At 45.1% G+C, this 18,730-nt stretch overlaps 6 protein-coding genes across 6 annotated transcripts; 3 read left to right on the forward strand and 3 right to left on the reverse strand.

Annotated features, from left to right (window-relative positions):
- Positions 1-983: 983 nt before the first annotated feature.
- Positions 984-4,403, forward strand: ATG9 (autophagy protein; the record flags this gene model as incomplete). The annotated part of the gene is made up of 2 exons (XM_020211932.1): positions 984-1,072; positions 1,565-4,403. The coding sequence occupies 2 exons, from the start codon at positions 984-986 to the stop codon at positions 4,401-4,403; spliced, it is 2,928 nt and encodes a 975-aa protein (XP_020062189.1).
- A 962-nt stretch (positions 4,404-5,365) lies between these two features.
- On the forward strand, positions 5,366-7,792 carry NOP14 (snoRNA-binding rRNA-processing protein; the record flags this gene model as incomplete). Its single annotated transcript, XM_020210650.1, has 1 exon — positions 5,366-7,792. The coding sequence occupies one exon, from the start codon at positions 5,366-5,368 to the stop codon at positions 7,790-7,792; it is 2,427 nt and encodes an 808-aa protein (XP_020062190.1).
- A 1,484-nt stretch (positions 7,793-9,276) lies between these two features.
- On the forward strand, positions 9,277-9,646 carry CANTADRAFT_27460 (uncharacterized protein). The gene has a single exon (XM_020208112.1). It carries the CDS (start codon positions 9,388-9,390, stop codon positions 9,562-9,564), a length of 177 nt encoding a protein of 58 aa, XP_020062191.1. The 5' UTR covers positions 9,277-9,387; the 3' UTR covers positions 9,565-9,646.
- Positions 9,647-10,307: 661 nt separating this feature from the next.
- NCE102 (Nce102p) lies at positions 10,308-10,820 on the reverse strand (the record flags this gene model as incomplete). Its single annotated transcript, XM_020207016.1, has 1 exon — positions 10,308-10,820. The coding sequence occupies one exon, from the start codon at positions 10,818-10,820 to the stop codon at positions 10,308-10,310; it is 513 nt and encodes a 170-aa protein (XP_020062192.1).
- A 4,514-nt stretch (positions 10,821-15,334) lies between these two features.
- Positions 15,335-16,864, reverse strand: HGT4 (glucose sensor; the record flags this gene model as incomplete). The annotated part of the gene is made up of 1 exon (XM_020208803.1): positions 15,335-16,864. A coding segment is annotated over one exon (1,530 nt), but the record flags the coding sequence as incomplete, so codon positions are not given.
- Positions 16,865-18,083: 1,219 nt separating this feature from the next.
- On the reverse strand, positions 18,084-18,354 carry CANTADRAFT_27462 (uncharacterized protein). Its single transcript, XM_020208113.1, has one exon. It carries the CDS (start codon positions 18,338-18,340, stop codon positions 18,152-18,154), a length of 189 nt encoding a protein of 62 aa, XP_020062194.1. The 5' UTR covers positions 18,341-18,354; the 3' UTR covers positions 18,084-18,151.
- Positions 18,355-18,730: the final 376 nt, after the last annotated feature.

The following is an 18,730-nucleotide window of genomic DNA, read 5'->3' on the forward strand; positions in this document are numbered from 1 at the left end:
ATCAGCAAAAGCTGTTTTTCTATTAACAGTTGAATTATGATTCTTGATTGTAATAACACGGGCATCTATGAATAGGTTAGTTACTATAAAATTCCCCTATGCAACAGTAATTATCACGGGCTTCTATGAATAGGTTAGTTGCTATAAAATTACCTCCTCAAATCATCGTGTAACAGTAATGAAAATCGTTTTTTTTTACTGGAAATACTAATTAATTTCCCTTTGAATATTCAGTTGGCGTCAATCTAAATAACTGAATGCTAAAACCACACTTGCAGGAAATTTAATATATTTTGAATTAGTATTAAATTAGCTTCATATTTCATATATGGTTTAATAGGTTCAACTAATCCTCAGTAACGTATTCAGTGGTAAAAAAGTAGAATTTCTATCGACTTTGTTGGACAACAGACTCGAAGTAGAAAGACTGAATACAATCTGGATCTCGACTTGATCATTTTTGTGCCCTGCCCACTATTGTATGCTTGAAACCGGTTAAAAGAGTTTGGAATTCCCAATCATGCTTGATTAAATTTGTATATTCTAATAAGCTTGCTGCTTGTATCGGATTGAATTCAAGTCACAGATTGTGAGCTAGTGAGTATGCAATTCATTTTTTTTGTTTTCGTAGTAATAATTTCGGGCCAAATCGTAGTTTCCTTTTCCCCAATAATTTTATCAGCTTTGAAGTCTCAGGATTATGGGAAGCTGTTTGCCCAGGTGTTCCAGTACTCAACATGTTGCTTCCATTGACAATTATCTTTCCAGAATACTACAAAATATTCGCTTTAATTTTTAGAACGTGTGGATGACCCATCTCTGTTAGATGCCTTGACAGTCACATCGTCAGTTTTTACCTGGACTGTCGTTTCATTGTGATCGCTGAGGTGTGTCGATATCACTTCCCATATCCCAGATGTCGCAACAGCATGGCGCATTAGCATAGCTCCAACCGAACCATTACCTGTTGAAATAATTATCGCATGATTAATAATAATGCTACGGAACTTATGTTGGAGATGAAGCGTTCTATCGGTCACGTCACAGCTATCAAGACTATAATCTTTACTAAGTAGCAGTTCTTTCAAAAACCACAGTGTTTTGCCAATTTATAGTGCTAATTCCATAGGCTTACTCAGTCAACTACTCTCTTGGGCATCTCGCTAATAGCCATCATTGGGCACGTAAGTATATATATCCCAGATACTAGTAAAGAGGGCAAGTATCAAATTGGCAAATTCGCGGCACTTTGACTAGTCTAACCGTTACCAGCCTATAGAATAAAATACACAAATAAATTTATACATACTACTTTCGTACCGTGATCTTGAGCTAAGTCTCGGGAGACCCTCGGCCACTGGGCAACTATCAATTTCCATCAGCTGCCAGTTCCTGCCCTCCTACCCATCAGGTCGTCCCGGCCCAATGTCGCGGCTCCGTGTCGCCTACCCCCCGGTCCTTATCACCAAACGTTATCAAACACAGCGTGATCCGATATCACGTGTCACACATCACGTATCTTCAACCGCCCTCCTCCTCTCCTCCACACCATGTCTGGCTACAGCCCTCCCCACAACTCGGCGTCTGCCACCAACGACACGTTCCTCTCGCGTGTGTTTGGTCTCCATTCAGTCTACAATCAGCTCCATGACAACTACCAATTCTACGATCCTGACCTCGAAAACAGTCCCTCCAGACTAGAAGATGATGGTCCCAATCCAGTCCCAATCCAGCCAGAAAGCGTTCTTTTGGCTCCTACCGCCACAAACAACACCCTATTGGACTCGGAGTCCGATCTGGACTTGTCACTGTCGCCATCGGCGTCGGGATCGCCCAAACTCAACGCCACTGACTCTGTTAAGACCAGAAAGAAGACCCACGCTGGACTGCCTCCTGGCCACATCAATTGGAACGTGGGCCAGGCTGCGTTGCACGACGATCACAATAGCGATGAAGACGACTTGTTGACCAGCTTGAACAGACCCAGTCCTCCCAAGCCCAGAAAGCTCACATTCAACATCCCCAACCCACGCAACTACTTCCACAAGTCGAGGGAGCCTCCCTTGCCACTTTTCAACACAGCTCCTGGGGCCACACTGGCTTCCTCGTACCGAAAACCAGTCCCCAAGGAGCCTGTGGCTCCTACCAACACCGAATTGTTCCAAAGAAAGAGACCCCAGAAGTTCGTGGTGCCTCCCAAGGAACGTGCCCTCTACTTGTGGGCCAACATCATGAACATGGACGAGTTTCTCACCGATATCTACTACTACTATCGAGGAAAGGGCCTTCTCAATATCGTGGTCACCAGGGTGGTTGATCTCGTCATCTTGGTGTTTGTGTTGTACTTCTCCATTTTCCTCAAATGGGGCATCAACTACCAGATCTTCTACGATAACTACAAGACCAAGACCCAAATCACCCTTGGAGACTTGATTATTCCTCATTTTATCATCAACGAAGTGCCTTGGGGAGTCAAGCTCTTGCTCCTCGGCTTCTTTGGCTACATTGTTCTAAGGTTGATCCAGTTGTACTTCGACTACAACTACAAGTTGCGGGAGATCAGAAACTTCTACATCCATCTCATAGGCATCGCCAACGACAATGAGTTGATGACCATTTCCTGGAAAACGATCGTGGAAAGGCTAATGCTTCTCAAGGACTACAATAGCTTAACATCAACCAACGAGCCAAGCAACCCTGACCATCATTACCACAGCGACTTGAAATCGAAAGTCCGTCTCAATGCTCATGATATTGCCAATAGAATCATGAGGAAGGAAAATTACTTCATTGCATTGATAAACAAGGAGGTCCTAGACTTATCGTTGAATCTTCCCTTCAAATCAATTCTGGTCATCAATAGCAAGTCTATCTTGACAAAAACCTTGGAGTGGAATTTGAAGTTATGTATTAATAATTTCATTTTTAACCCACAGGGCCAAATCAATCCCAATATATTGAAGGAGCATAATAGAAATCAATTGTCTAGAGAGCTCAATTCACGGTTCAAAATGGCGGCGATTATCAACCTTATACTAAGTCCATTTATTGTGATCTACTTCGTGTTGCTTTATTTTTTCAGGTATTTCAATGAGTACAAGTCCAATCCTTCTTCATTGCTTGGCTTGAGACAGTACACCCCATTTGCACACTGGAAATTGCGAGAGTTCAACGAGTTGCCACATTTTTTTATCCGAAGATTGCATCTCTCTGTTGGTCCAGCGAACACATATATCAACCAGTTCCCAAGAGGCTTCATAGTGGTCAATTTGATGTACCTCGTTAATTTTATACTGGGTTCGATTATGGCCATTCTAGTCATTATGGGACTCTGGTTTGAGGATGAAGAACACAGTTTCTGGTCTTTCGAAATTACTGAAGGAAAATCGAGTTTATTCTATATCAGTTTCTTTGGTACCGTGTGGGCAATTACATCAACTTCAATGGACTCCCCCAGTTCCTCAACAAACTCCTCTGAAAATGCCAACACGAACACTTCGTCGTTCGTGTATGACCCTGAAGCTAGCTTGCGTTATGTTTCCCAATTCACCCATTATTTGCCTAGCTCTTGGAACGGAAGACTCCATACCATGGGTGTCAAGAATGAATTTTGTGAGTTATACAGCTTGAAAATCGTTATAATTGTGAATGAAATTTTAAGCTTGATCTTGACACCATTCATCCTTTGGTTCAAGGTTCTGAACAACTCAGGTGCGGTGATTGACTTTTTCAGGGACTTCTCCATCCATGTGGATGGGTTGGGATACGTCTGCTACTTTGCAATGTTCAATTTCGAGGAGAAGGATAAGAACATGATGTATGACTTGAACAAGAAGAAGCCTCATAGGCACAGGTATAGCAGTAAATCGAAAATTGCTACTACAAAGTCAAATCGGCAGGTGACTCCAGGAGAAATAGAGCTTGAAAACATCAGACCCAACCGTAATGAAAAGGCTAAGATAAGCGACTCCGAGGCATCTGATTCTGATGAAGTTGCGAGTGACACAGGATTGAATAATGACTACTACCAAGATGACAAGATGATCAAGTCATACATGTACTTCTTAGAAAGTTATGGGGGAACCAATGCGAATGCTAGAGTGACTCCCCCAGAGAGTAAGCCTGTGGCCAGAAAGTATCTTGCCCCTACTCCACTCCAAGCGGCCAAAATTGGTGAGGATGTCAATCATCAAGCTCTGCATTCTCAATTCGACCCATCGCCTTCATTAATATACCCAGGACAAGGCAATGCAAACAGTCTGCTTAGCCATAGCTTGAGTGAGTCCACATATAATATTAACTATAAGTTCGAAGAGCTGGATCAAAATGAGTATCACAAAGGCAAGAAATCGGGAGTTCTAGGAATGTTAAACCAGTTCTACAAACAAGATATCAACAGATAAGACTGGTGATTGATAGCCATCTTTGATAGATCTATCTTATCATCAGGAAACATATTTATTTCATTAACTAATTGCATGTTATTCAAACACTTTTGTAGAAGGATCTGTAATTAATCCTTCTACCTATATATGATTGTAGATATTTGCATGTTTTCATTTTTTCCTGGTAAAGCTAGTAGTTGACATCAATGAACAGTCAGCCAAATTTGTATAGCAAGGTTAGTTTGATTATGGAGCACTCATATGTACAGTCCCAGTTGGTGATGGAAACCATAATGAGGGGCATTCTGCTCACATTTCAAGCGAATTACAGATACTCGTGTATGTAAAAGGAAGGTGCCTTTATAATGGCTGTTCTTCACACACCCGATTTTAAAATTAAAATGTGTCAGAGAGCCAATAAGAATTGATATCCCGTTTTCTTTTCCAGGCATATACTAGGTCTATAATTTCCATATTGGCATTCTGAACGAACATGCTAGGTTGACAGATTCTCCATATTTGTTCGACTATGAACTTTCCAGGTTCGCATCCACATTGAACTCGTCTAATTGTCGAATAACAAATTCCAACAAAAGTAAGCAAACATAGCTGAAGAACCTCTTTGCCCTAAACCTTTCTGGTAAACTCCTCCAAGCATTTCTCCGCAATAAAGTAACCCACCGAGTCTAGGACTGGCTGCAAATGGAGAAATAGCCCCAGTAGTGGCTACAAGCAACTCTGCATACACATTGCGCTGAATTGCAAGTAATCGTACTTTCCTCCACAATTACTTACCCTGAATTGCTGGTTGGCTCCATCCATCAATCACGTTCTGTTTCCCCTGCTTTGGCAGTTTGACATAGTCCATCGCACACTCACTTCCATCGCAGCTCAGTCCGATTTAGGCAAGTGCACGCCGCACGATGATATAGTCTTTTTTTCACCAACCCCATCAGCTATTACCTGAACCACCACACAGCATGGCCGGATCTCAGTTGAAACAGCTCAAGGCAGCCTTGAAGTCACAGGGCTTGATCGGCCAGACCAACGCCAAAAAAAAGAACCAAAAATCAAAGACTCCCCATGACACAAGAAGAGACGATAAGCACAAGATCCTTGGTGGAATCAGAACCCAGTTCAACCAGTTCGACCAGAGGATAAATAGAACCAAGCACGATGTGTCGATCATCCAGGGAGGTAAGTTCGTCAAAATGGGCTCCAAGCAGCACAACGATGCCACCAGAACCCATTCTGCTGTGCAAAAGAACATGAAGATGCAATACGACTTGGAGAAGAAGACCAAGGGCAAGACAGGAGGATTGCAGGATAGAAGATTTGGAGAAAACAACAAGCACTTGAGTGCTGAAGAAAAGATGTTGGAGAGATTCACCAGGGAAAGACAGGTCTCGTCTAAGAAGAGAAACGTATTTGCCCTTGGCAGTGACGATGAGGACGACGACGAGGACGACGACGGTGGCTTCACTCTTACCCACTCGGGGAAAGCATTGACCTTGGACGACGAGGACACGTTGGGAGATTCGACCACCAGGTACGTGGACGAGGATCAGATGGAAGAAGGACCCGTCAGAAAGAAGACGAAGGCTGAAGTGATGAAGGAAGTGATTGCCAAAGCCAAATTCTACAAGAAGCAAAGACAGCAAGAATTCCAGAAGTCCCAGACTAATATCGAAGACTTGGACGAGGATTTCGGAGATATCATGGAAGAAATGGGTAATATCAAGGCCCCAGCAGCCCCCAAGTTCTCCACCAAAACCGACGAAGAAAGAGAATACGACAACAAGGTCAGGGAATTGACATACGACAGAAGAGCTGTCCCAGCAGACAGAACCAAAACCGAAGAAGAAATCCAAAAGGAACACGACGAGAAAATGAAGAAGTTGGAAACAGACCGGTTGAACAGAATGAACGGTGTGGATATGGATAGAGCTGCTACCGGCGATGATTTGGATGATGAGTTCTGGGCAGGAAGTGACGAGGAAGAAGGCTTTGCCATTGATGGTGAAGAACAAGACGACGCTGAAGAATCGGGTAGTGGAGAGGAAGAGGGAGAGGAAGGTCTGACTTCCACTAAATTCGGCAGAACCCTAGCAAGAAAGCCACAAGTAAGCATGCCAGCAAACCATGAAGAGTTTATCCAATCACTCCATGCCATTGAGATCGAAAAGCAGCCATCTTACATCAACAAAATCATCGAAACTTATAGACCAAACTTGGCCCAAGGCAACAAAGAAAGAATGAACGTTTTCGTGGGAATTTTGTTTCAGCATATCCTCCACTTGACCCAAGAAGAAAAACCAGAGTCACAACAATTGATTGAAAAATTGATCAAGATCGTCAAGAAGCTAGCAGAGGCCTACAACGAAGTTTTGGTTGAGAATGTCAGAGAGGAAATTAACCAAATTCAAGATAGAATTGTGGACAGTGAAGGAATCCTTCTCAAGAGAGATTTGGTATTCTTCGTGCTTGTAGGATACCTTTTTTCCACCTCTGATCATTACCATTTGATCGTTACTCCAACTTTAATTTTGATGAACGAAGTGTTATCCAAGCTCACCTACACCCTGAAGGTTTCCTTGCAAAGAATTGCCCAGGGCACCTTCATTGCGGACCAATTATTGAACTACCAGAAATTTTCTAAGAGGTACAGTCCTGAATTGGTGAACTTTGTGGAAAAGTCACTCTTGTTGTTGATTCCTGAACCCACTAAGATCGGAACTGCTTCCAAGCTCTTATCGACTAACAACATCATCAACAGCAACCTCAACCTCGCAAAGACTCAAAAATACAAGGATACAAAGCAGCCAATCAGCATTTCTGATCTTGTCAAAGAAAAACCTACTATCGAGTTCAGATACCAAATTCTTTTGAAGCTCTTATCATTGGTGGACAGGATAACTGGCGTGTGGAAGGATCAGAGCTCGTTGATTGAAATTATCGATCCCTTCATTGTCATTGTCAAGCATTTAGTCAAATACGACTCTTCGTCCAGTAGTGAGCTTTTGAATAAGCTCGTCAAACTCCAGACCAACGCTACCAAGGACAGAAAACCATTAGCATTACAAAACCACAGAGCATTAGCCATTGCCACATTTGCACCTAAGTTCGAAGAGAACTTCAACCCTGACAAGAAGTCATACGACATCAACAGAGAAAGACAAGAGGTGAACAAGATGAAGAACCAGCTCAAGAAGGAAAGAAAGGCCACCCTCAAGGACATCAGACAAGAAACCCGTTTCGTTGCAGGAGAAAGAATTCTGGAGAAGAAGCAAATGTACGAGCAATACCACAAAAAGATGGCCAACATTGTCAATTCTATCAGTACTATAGAAGGTGCTGAGAAGAATCAATACGAGAGGGAGAAGAAGATGAGAAAGAACAAGAAGTAGTCTATAATGGATGAGAGGAGTAGCAAATGCGGGACTGTATAGATAATAAAAGTATTACAATTAACTATGGAAATTACAAGTAAGATTCACTACTTACTGGTACCAATTAATATTGCAGCAAGTGAATCATGTTGTAGGAGGTGGCAATACCAAGTACAAGAAAGGGTGCTCTTTAAACCTCGGATATGTCTATTATTTAGGGAGAAATGCCGGTTTGGACCATTAGAATTTTGATAGAAAGAAACCCCCGCAATCAATTATAATAGTTCGAGGCTTATTATTTCAAAGCTAGTCTTTATCTGATTACAAATACCACACGGACTGGTCTTTTTCTGCTCTTTTCCGAATTAAATCTTCGCAATAGCGTTGACTCGGTCTTTTCCAAGTAAAGAAGATCATAAACTGACATAAAAAATTTAGGGTGTGTAACTGCTTGTAACAACCTACCCCTTTATCTTATTAGAGTGTACGATTGATTTGTCGGGTTGGTTAACAGTCTTGACCAAATCAAGTATAAGCTGGCTTGTTGTGAAACATGAACAGGTGTTCCATTACGCATTTCGCAGACAAATGCTATTGTGGTAGCCATTTGAGGAAATTCTGTTGCGAAATTGCACCCAAAATACGGATATTAGATCTGGAAGGGAAACTTTACAATTTCGAAATCCAGCATATAAATAGGAATCACTCTGCCTTCTCCTTTCCTATATCTAAGACAACAATCAACAATGGCTGCTCAAAACACTTCTTCTAACTCCAACAAATCTCAATCCGCAAACAAGGACCAATGGGTCGGTACCAAGGTCAAAGGAGGCTGGGTCGCCCCAGTCTGTACTATTGTCTAAGTATAATAATAATTGGACAGTTTTTTGCTTTTATACCTAATAATTGGTCAATTCATCAAATGCGTTTTTGAAGTTTGTTTGGTGCAATTGTCCAAAAACATGAATTATCGCTTTTTCCAGAGTGTTTTAGGTTGTTCTTTTTTATAGCTATTAATCAATACTAGTCCAAAATTACTATGTAAGAAATAGAGACAGCAGTCCCATGAGATCAGGGACGAAAATTAGTTGATTTCCCTTTAAACGTTCTGTGATGCTCGATATTAAAGTTGGAGGGTGTACTATGCAAAGCCGGCCCTTCGAGTTTTTAAGAGCTACAATGGCCAAAAGAATGACAGACCAGCAGCGAATAGAAATTTGTAAAATATTCCAGATTAAGACCATTGCTCTAATAATTCAATTCTCAATTTATCTAGTAATTGCTCAATATTGTCATGAAATCATCACTTAAAATAAAATCTACTCATTTACTATCAATTGCCTTGAAGAGATGCTCCAACTGCCCAAAAATGGCAGTAGTGGCCACTGAGCACCCGAATCGCTTTTCACAGCATCGAATTACCAGATTTTGAGCAACATCCACTGAAGCGCAGTCTGGCCGATCAATGAGCCCAGCCCCACGCTGTACCAAAAATGCGGGCCCAATAACGAAACATCCGGATTTATGCTCTAACTTACACTTTACTCCAACTTACACTTACGATTGCATCATATCGTACGAGATTATAGTCCCATTGGAATGCTAGTCTCGTGATGCCAATTTTCAAAACGCGACATAACGACACACGACACGGGTCCCAGACACCATCTGGTGACTCCAGGTGGCCACCTAAGACCGGCTACTGCTCCCTGCAACAACCAGACTGTATGCCACCCCTCGGTTGCTCACGGCTATTGCTGTTGCTCCGAGCTACCCCTTGGCGAAACTAGTGACATCTCGCAAGCCGGCTCGGGAATGTGGTTGCTTACGTGAGCCGGTTATCTCGGGGATGAGCAACGCCGTTTCCAGCAAGGGTAGCGCCCCCCTGGCGATGACCGCAAAGGATGGTCATCGCCTGCTGGTCTAGGCACTCTCGGAGAACGCCGCAACGTTGGCGTCGAATGACACCAGGAGCCTGTAGATTTGGTGGGCCAATTTAACCTAGTAGAAAGCACCTAACGGAGGTGCCGCAATGGATGAAATTTGGCCCAGGAGGCCTCCCCTGGCCCAATTGGACATGTGAGTCAAGTGGTGCGGCTACGTTGTTAGCTACAGGCCAATTGACCCAATTGGGGTAAATTTAGTACGATTTTCCCGACTTTACTGTAGCATGACTGGTCACTAGTGGCAAATTCACTCACGCTAGAACGATAAGTAGGTGATTTTCCGATAAGTGGCGAATTTTCTGAGAACCGAAATTTCAGGGTAGTTTCCACTTCAGGAATTGAGCTACTAGGGAGTAGTACGGATATCAATTAAGGAGTAGGGACTTCAGAGTAGAGCAATTATTCATAGCCAGAGCTAGGATGGGGTAGAAGCATTCACACCCAGCTGCAGTTCCAGAGATTGAAGGATTCCAGTCGAATTGCACCAGCTAGGGGTGAAGGAATCGAAACTTTCCAGGCTAGCGGCCCGAGCTACACTCACTCACTTTGCACATTTATTATTACTATTACAAATGGTATTAAAACAATTAGACCTGGGAGGTGGATGGAACACCCACTCTTGGGGCAGATCTGGATGGTCCGCCGAACAATCCACCCTTGGCAATGCCAATGAACGAAAACACAGCAGAGGCCAAGAAGATGAAGAACGAGAGGTAGAGGAAGGCCACCGAGGCTTGGGCCTTTCTGCATCTGCCGGTTTTGCCCTGGGCAATGGAGTTGTTGTCGATGTAGTCCTTGTTGTTGCACGAGTGGGCGTGGATGTTGGCGGCAATGGCAGTGGCAGCAGCAAATGTAAACACGAGGTTGAGGAAGTCAAAGGTGGCCAAAATCACAGGCCAGGCCAAGGCGGCCACGAAGTAGGCCAACACGCCGTACAACGACGAGGTCAAGATGGCAAAGGCCAGGGCAAACACGGCAAAGTTGACTCTGGAGTTACTGCCCCAAACAGTGGTGGCAGCCAACGAGCCGGTCAAGCCGAGCGCGATGACAAGGAGGATGAAATTCACGAGACGTAAGATGGAGTCGCCGATAGCCAACATTGTGAGGAGTCGAGGGTATATGTGAAGACTGTGAATAGACGAGGGATGGGCAGCGGCGGGAGGTGCAGTTTTATATAACGAGGGTCGTGCCCGCGGGAGCATTGACCGTCACTAGCGTCATGGGGCTTGCCAGGGCAAGCATGGGGTGTCGTGCCGGGCCCGAGGTGGAGGGCCTTCCCATTCCATCCACATTAATAATAAGTCATCAGCATGTAATTGCTGTCGGGGATTGTTTGCAGTTTGTGGCCGTGTTTGGAATTCGGTAATCGTCCCAAAGAGGCAACGGTCATGCTTGTTTACGGCGAGCGCTGAAACAGCAAGTGTGGGTATTTTAGAATCGGCTCGTTCGGGTGGGTCACGTGGCGGGTCCTATTAAGGGCATATCCGTGCTGGAGGGCGCCAGGGACGGGGAGCGTCGGTGCTGGGCGGCTCCAGCCGTGGGTAGGGCTGTCCCCACCACCTGGCGATACCGTAGGGGTCTCGGAGCCGCCACCGTCCGGTTCCGGCTCCTGGCGCAAGGGTCAGCCTGGGCCCCTCGTCTGCCCAATCGGGACGACGGCTGCGAACCACACATATGTACAGAAGTGTGTCGCACGTGATGCGCGGAGTGTCCGGTTCAGCCGTACCGTCACTGGCAGGGTGGCTCCACCTCACCCTGGGTGGCGTCGTCCAGTCCACAGGCGAGCGTGCCTGCCCCTTCCGCCCGACCCATCGCTCTTTTCCTATCTAGACTCTTCTACTAATTTGTGTGTCATCGATGACAGCTGCATACCGCACAATCCCGGACTCGGTGACGGCTCTAATCACATGATGGCAATGCGTCTCGCCTGCAGCCGCTGCGAAGCCTACGCGCGTCTAACCAGTACAGTGCGGTTGTTTTTCTGGCAACAATCTGGGGCAATAATAGCAGAAAGGGTGATAGAATGGGTGTGCTTGGCAATCAGCCTGAAAATCAACAACGCTAGATTACAGAGTGAACATGTTAGATAAATCGCCTAATGTAGCAACTTATGATGATGATTTCGATTTTCATGTAATGTTTAGGATGTTGTTGAATATTGCTGATGGGTGGTACGGAATATTGGTAGGAGATGGCGTAGGGAATAATTAGGAAGTTGACACTTGGGAACAACTGGTAGATTACCTAGTGTTCTGGTGACTTGTACGTGAGTATCTAAGAGATTACTGTGGTTGGCTCTGGCTTTTTGGGCCTGTTGACCTGCATGGATAATTGGAATAATTGGTAGTTACGGACTCTGAGTCTTGAATCATCAGTGAGCCCGTTAACCTGAATAATTGGTAGTTACGGGGTGATTCCCGTCACTCTAGCGGATGCGCAGTGTTTGTAGTGGCTAAATAATAGCAGATTACGGAGCTGATGGTGACTCTTCTAGAATTGTGAATATTAGGAGCTGTTGACTCTACGATAAATAATCGGTAGTTCACGTAGTGGTACTCATTGGTTGGTAAATTACGAAGGTTACTCTCATAGTGGGCAGACTACGCAGTGAGGATGATTTCGTACTCTTGAATAATTTTAGATCTATGGGCGTGGGTCTCTCATGAACAATCAGCAGTTTAAGCCTGAGTCTATTGATTCTTGATTGGGTCACTTTTAGGAGTGATATTACTCAGTCTAGACTTATGATGCGTCCAACAGATGATAACAATATTTGGACAATTTTGAATGATATTGATATTCTGCCTATACCACTGAAAAGGATGTTACATCCGAGCAGCTCCTCCAACGGTGAAACTGATACCACCGGCTCAAGCACCTACGATTCTGGGAGATTGTTGACCAAAAACCCATTTCTAACTACATTAACTAGTTTTCTCTGGAGATAAATAGACGAAATTCCAATCAAAGCTTACTGCCTCGTTTTCATCTTATTCAATCAGTCTTTGAGAGATAAATAAACTTTTTTCAATCTTTTTAACTAGTCTCCCGAGATAATGAGACGAGGAAGCAAATAAACTTCTTTTAATCTTATTTCAACCAGATAGCCTGACGCCTTAGAGAACTACTCCGTCTATCTGAGGCGCAACTTGGCCGAATATCTCAAAATGGCTTGGACCAACCCCGGATCTTCTTGCAATCCCGCACATCTCTCAGGAGAACCGGCCACCTCAGTAATGGCTTAGCTAAACGTCCCAATGCTACTCCGAAAATTCAGTACACTAGCAGTAGAGTTCCCAGAGTATTTTCGTTAAATAGCTATCAATACTTAGCAGGCGCGCTCCTGAGTCCTGACTACTCTCGAGTCACCAGGGTTTGCACCAGGAGCGATATCGATATTTTCTCACCACGATTCAGCTGAGCCCCCGTCCTACTTCTTCTCTGTCACGTCCTCGTTCCCCACAATCTCTTTCTTGAAGTACTTGGCCACCGTCTCGTCCACGCTTACCTGGATGGGCTCCTGTCCCTCATTGTTCACAATAGTGGGATCTGCCCCCAAATTCACCAACAAAACCGCCACGTCTCCGTGGCCCTCTGCAAGCGCATGGTGCATGGCTGTCCAGCCGTTGTTGTCCTTGCCATTCAAGTTAGCTTTGGGAGCCATGAGCTGCACCATTGGTTGCGACCCAATGGACGCTGCACGGTGCAATGCAGTGGATCCTCTACGATCCTTCTTGCGACACGAGCTCTTGTGCTCCAATAACGTCTTGACTACCGCCAAATGGTTCTTGGAAACCGCCAATTGCAACGCAGTGGTGCCAGTAGACGTCTCGAGATCCACATCCACGTCTTTGGCCAATAACATATCCACAATGGCCTCGTTGCCCACAGCAGCCGCAATGTGCAAAGGTGACCACCCACTGGCATCAATGGTATCATCCACATCAATGTCGGACCGAAGAATGTACTGAGCCATCTCCTTGTTCTGGACAGATGCTGCCCAGTGGAGGGGCGTTCTGTCGTCATCGTCCTTCTGGAAAACGAGTTTGGGATTGGCATCGATGAGGCTCTTGGCCAAGAGGTTCTTGTGCTCACGCACTGCCTCGTGCAAGGGATAGGTGTTGTCAGACATGATGGAGGAAAATGGTGGGGATGCCACTTGCCTTTATACTCACGCACGTGATGTATCACGTGACAAATAATGGGCCCACCAGGTCACTGCAGTATTACATGGAGACAGGACTGGTAAGATTTCGGGCTACGGAAATCTGGGCTCTAGTATTTTCTTGGCTCGTGCTCTGTTGAATCCGAGGCCAAGCGACAATGGTTGGGGAAAGTGTATTGGTAAGTGCTTACTAATAGGGAACCAGGGAAGGAACGATAAATTCATATGGAATCACTTTTGTATAGTAGATCTGGTACTGTTCTAGAGTTACTTTATATCGGCAACAATGGTTGATGCTGTAGCAATAGGAATAAAAAAAACATCCAGCTTACGGTGGTGTTTATTACCATTAACCCAAAGCTAAAGAATGCCATTACTTGCCTCAAACTAAGCATCCTACTAAACCGATCGAGATTACTAACTCAATTCACTAAATACCAGTATTTGAGAATATAGCGATGCTTCATGTAAAAGAAGACCAAGTAAATAATGTCCTGTGAACTGTATATCCAACATTTTGCATTACTTTTATGAAAATTATTATCTTTTAGACCAACAGCTGTCACCCAAGGCACATTGTCTTCGTACAACTTCTGTTACCAGAAAAAGCCCCTTAAGCCCCCACCCCTCAACCTACACGATCTATCCCAATATTAATTGTCTATATACACCTGGCCATCGGCCCGAATTGAATGGCACTTTCCAGTAGTAGCCTCATCCACCAAGCACTCACTCGTCGTCCTCAGAGTCAGAATCGCTGGGGGGCTGATCGAAAAATGGCTTGGCAATCACTGTCTTGGACAATTCCCCGCTGACTGAATCACTCACAATACCTGTATTGGAGAGAACAGGGTCAGAGATGACACTGGAGCTATTCTTCTTCGAAAGCTCGCTCAAGTATTCATGTTCCTTGTCGCTGCTAAATAACTTATTGGTCCTACCACTGCTAGATCGAGTAAGGTGGAGCGAGCCGATCGGAATGGAAGTCCTTTCGTGGTTTGCGTTGAAATGTGCTGGATTACTGGTGTAGTCCTTTTTGAGGGAATCCAAATAAACCTGGTAGTCGTTGGGAGGCTGGGTACTAGAAGGAACCCCGGACGTAGCCAGGTATACCCCGGAAAATGACGAGGAAATCTCTTCCGACTCTGACGACGTGGTCGGTATCAACATCTCATCTAAGGGGATAATAGTAATATTTTGATTAAGGTTGGTGGTTGTTGCTTCCTTGTTGGCAGCATCAATGCATGTGATTTCAGATGATGATAGTTGTTTTTCAGTACTCTCCTTGGAGTTACTTGAGGGTGACGACAGCGAGCTTCCTGGTCCGCTTGGTGTGATGGCATCATGTGAAAGATCATGATTGGAGGATGAATCGTCTCTGCTGGTTTGTGGTTGCATCATCTGGTCAATGGTAGATATAGGTCCCAAGTAGTTTTCGTCAAATACGGCATAGTCGATCTTTCTGGATTTGAACTCGGTGGACACTCTGGCATTGCGACAGTTGGCATACATGTAATCCACTTCTTCCAACTTCAACCCCTTTGTTTCATACACCGTAAAGTACGAGAAGATAACCCCTGCTGCATTCAAACCTCCCCATATGAAGAAGATTCTGTTACCCAAAGCAGCGGTGTGTTGGCCTGTATCGATGAGGTAGGGTGTGATGTATGCAAAAATAAAGTTGACAATCCAGTTGGTGGCTGCGGTTATGGACACTGCTTTCTGACGGATACTGATACCGTAGATATCAGAGGCAATGGCCCAGACTGCACCACCCCAAGAACTGGCAAAACATGCAATAAAACAGCACGAGAAGATGATGCTTAGGATGGAGGAAACTTCTTTGTTGGTGGCGGAAACTCCCACCACCGCCACTATGAAGTTGGACGCTGACATACCCACTCCTCCCCATAGCATCAACAGTCTTCTTCCTAGGATATCGACCATGATCATTCCTGGAATTGTGAAAATCGTATTGACAAGATAGGTGACAAATGACATGATGTAGTAGTTTTTGACCCCGGAGCTGGCAAAAAAGTTGACTCCGTAGTAGAAAATGAAATTGATTCCTGTGCATTGCTGGAAGGCATGAACACCTATTCCAGTTAGCATTCTAAGACCCTGCTTGTGTCTACCACCACCGCTTCTGAAACAGTCGAGAAGCGTGGTTTTCCCAAAAGACATTTCGTAGTCGTAGTTGGCTTTGATCTCCACCAACTCCTCGATCAAATCTGCGTCATCTGCAGGCAATCTACGCAATTTGACCAAGCTTTCTAGTGCTTTGGGCACATTATTTTTGAGAACGTAGTATCTGGGGGACTCGGGCAAGAACAACATGCCGGTAGCGAGGATCAAAGCCCATAAAAACTGGAGTCCCACGGGGATTCTGTATGAGGCTGAGTTATTCATTTTTCTTGTTCCTTGGCATACTGCACTAGCGATTAGTAATCCCCAGGTGATGGCCCACTGATAGGTGAACACAACGGAACCTCTGACCCACTTGGGCGAGGCCTCGGCTTGGTACAAGGGCACGATGGCGGACAAGATGCCCACCGCAAGGCCAGAAATGGCTCTTCCCACGCAAAGAAAGGTCACGGTGGACGAGATGGTCTGGAACATGTTGCCAAGGGTGAAGAGGAAGGCCGAGGACAAGATGATGGAGAACTTCCTGCCGAAGTTGTCGGAAATGAGCGGGGCTATCAAGGCGCCCACAAAAGTGCCCAACGACAAAATGGCGGTGATGATGGCACGCTCGTGGGTACTGAACGACACGCCGTTTCCAGGAAAGGTGTTTGTGACGTAGGACATCTCGAGGATGTCGTTGATCAAGCCGGTATCGTAGCCGTACAAGAAGCCACCCATCGCGGATACGAGACCCACGATGATGGCCGAGTTGGAGGACGATTTCTGTCGGATTTTCCGATAGTGCTCCTCCTCTATGGTGTTATCGTATAGTAATCTTTCGAGGCTTTTCCACATAGTACATTAAGGCTAGGGCATAGGGTGGGATGACGGGAGTGGTGATGTTATAGGGCGTTTGTAGCGTGTGGCGTGTGGCGTTTGTAGCTGCTGGGCGTGATGAACTGGAGTTGTTGTAGCGTCTGGCGAGTGGCGCTTGTAGTGTCTGCTTGTGGAGCTGTTGCTTGTGGCGTGTAGTTGTCTTCCGTCTGGCTTTCTTTTGTCTTCTTTCTACTGTCTTCTTTCTTCCGACTTCTGCTTTCTTTTGTCTTCTTCTGTCTTCTGTCTTCTTTCTTCCGACTTCTGTCTTCTTTCTTCTGCTTCTGCTTCTGCTTCTGTCCTCTGGCGCGTAGCTGCTGTGGACTGATACGATGTAATATTACAATGTCTGGATTCTTCCCACAAATGCACCGGGGCGTGGCGTGGGGAAAACTGCTGCCCAGTAGCGGGGAAACCACATTTAGGCATGATTGGCTCGCTACGGGGGAACGATCGGGCCCGGAGGTAAGCTCGCAGGGCCGGCGCCTCGCGGTGCAGCACCAGCCTCGTGCGCAGGCGCGGTAGGGAGGATGCCGGTGCGTAGTGGCGTAGAGAGTAAGCGGCGGTAGAGAGAAAGTAGCGGTACTGGCGGTAGAGAGAAAGTGGCGGACGGCGGGCCGAAGCGAGCCTACGAAGCGACGGGAATCTGGGACTGGTCCGCATGGGAGATCGTCTGTTTGGTGGCACAGTCCCCCGCACACCAAGGGGGATGAGATCGGACGGTAGGGAGTGATCTAAGCCTGACGAGAGAAATGTCGCGGAACGGATATGGCACGAGATACCAAGCACGTGATGGTATAAGGATGTTTGCAGAGTATGGTGGTTTTCCTCCTACACCGGATTGAGGATTTTTCATACTCTTGAAACATCCCGCATTAGCAGTCACCACTACTGTTAATCGTTTGTAACAAATTGCCTAATCGCAGTTTACAGCATCATTCAAGCTGCCTAGTGGATTTTTTAAAGTTAGCTCGCGGAATCATGTTAGTAGATAAAAGCCGTTTCGTTTCGTTGTTTCTTTTCGTAACTCGTCCAGAATTCAGGATGAAGTATTGGCCGCAAATGAAATGTTCACAACTAACTGAGAAGTGTTTCCGAATTTTGAGCACATCAAGTCAAAGTTTTTAAGTCTATTGCAACTCAATGGATGCTCCTATTGGTCATCTAAGATCCAAGTATTAACTGGAGTTTAGATGCATTTACCGCCCTTGGATCATGCCGCTTATCGACTAACGGCAGTAAAGAGATTGTACTATTCACGTGGTTTATTTAGGACTTGGATCTACTTGTTGGACTCCTTATTACATGCCTGAAGTTGAGAGAATTATATCTACCTTTATCGCTCTGCCTCATGTATATCTGACTTTTCTCTCTATAGTATCTTAACTCGCTTCGTTCTGCCTTTTCCACCCAAAAAAGGACAGGATTGACATGTTTGGTAGCGCCCTCAATATACATGACCCCAAAGATAGTCCCCGTAACCAATTGTTCAAAGGATAAAGAGAAAAATGGAGTCGATTATGAATTACTCTTACACTAACCAGGTCTATAATTTGGGCAACAAATAGCCAAAATATAGAGTACGATGGGGAAAATACTGTATGAAACTCGGTTCATAATCTATGTTAAGGCACTATTGAAATCAGAGCAAAAAAATGTTGATGGCTGCAAATTAATTATTTTGTACATTCACTTCAAGACTAATTGAAGTGCTCTTCCATTCCCCAAATTTGTCTACTCCTCGATGATCCACCCTCCAGATACCAGTTTCTCACGACACATCTCGATATAATACCAGCAGTTGCGATAAGAACCACTATTGATGTCGCGCATCGGACAAATGTCGCA

Source organism: Suhomyces tanzawaensis (assembly GCF_001661415.1).
Source record: "Suhomyces tanzawaensis NRRL Y-17324 unplaced genomic scaffold CANTAscaffold_8, whole genome shotgun sequence".
Taxonomy (NCBI): domain Eukaryota; kingdom Fungi; phylum Ascomycota; class Pichiomycetes; order Serinales; family Debaryomycetaceae; genus Suhomyces; species Suhomyces tanzawaensis.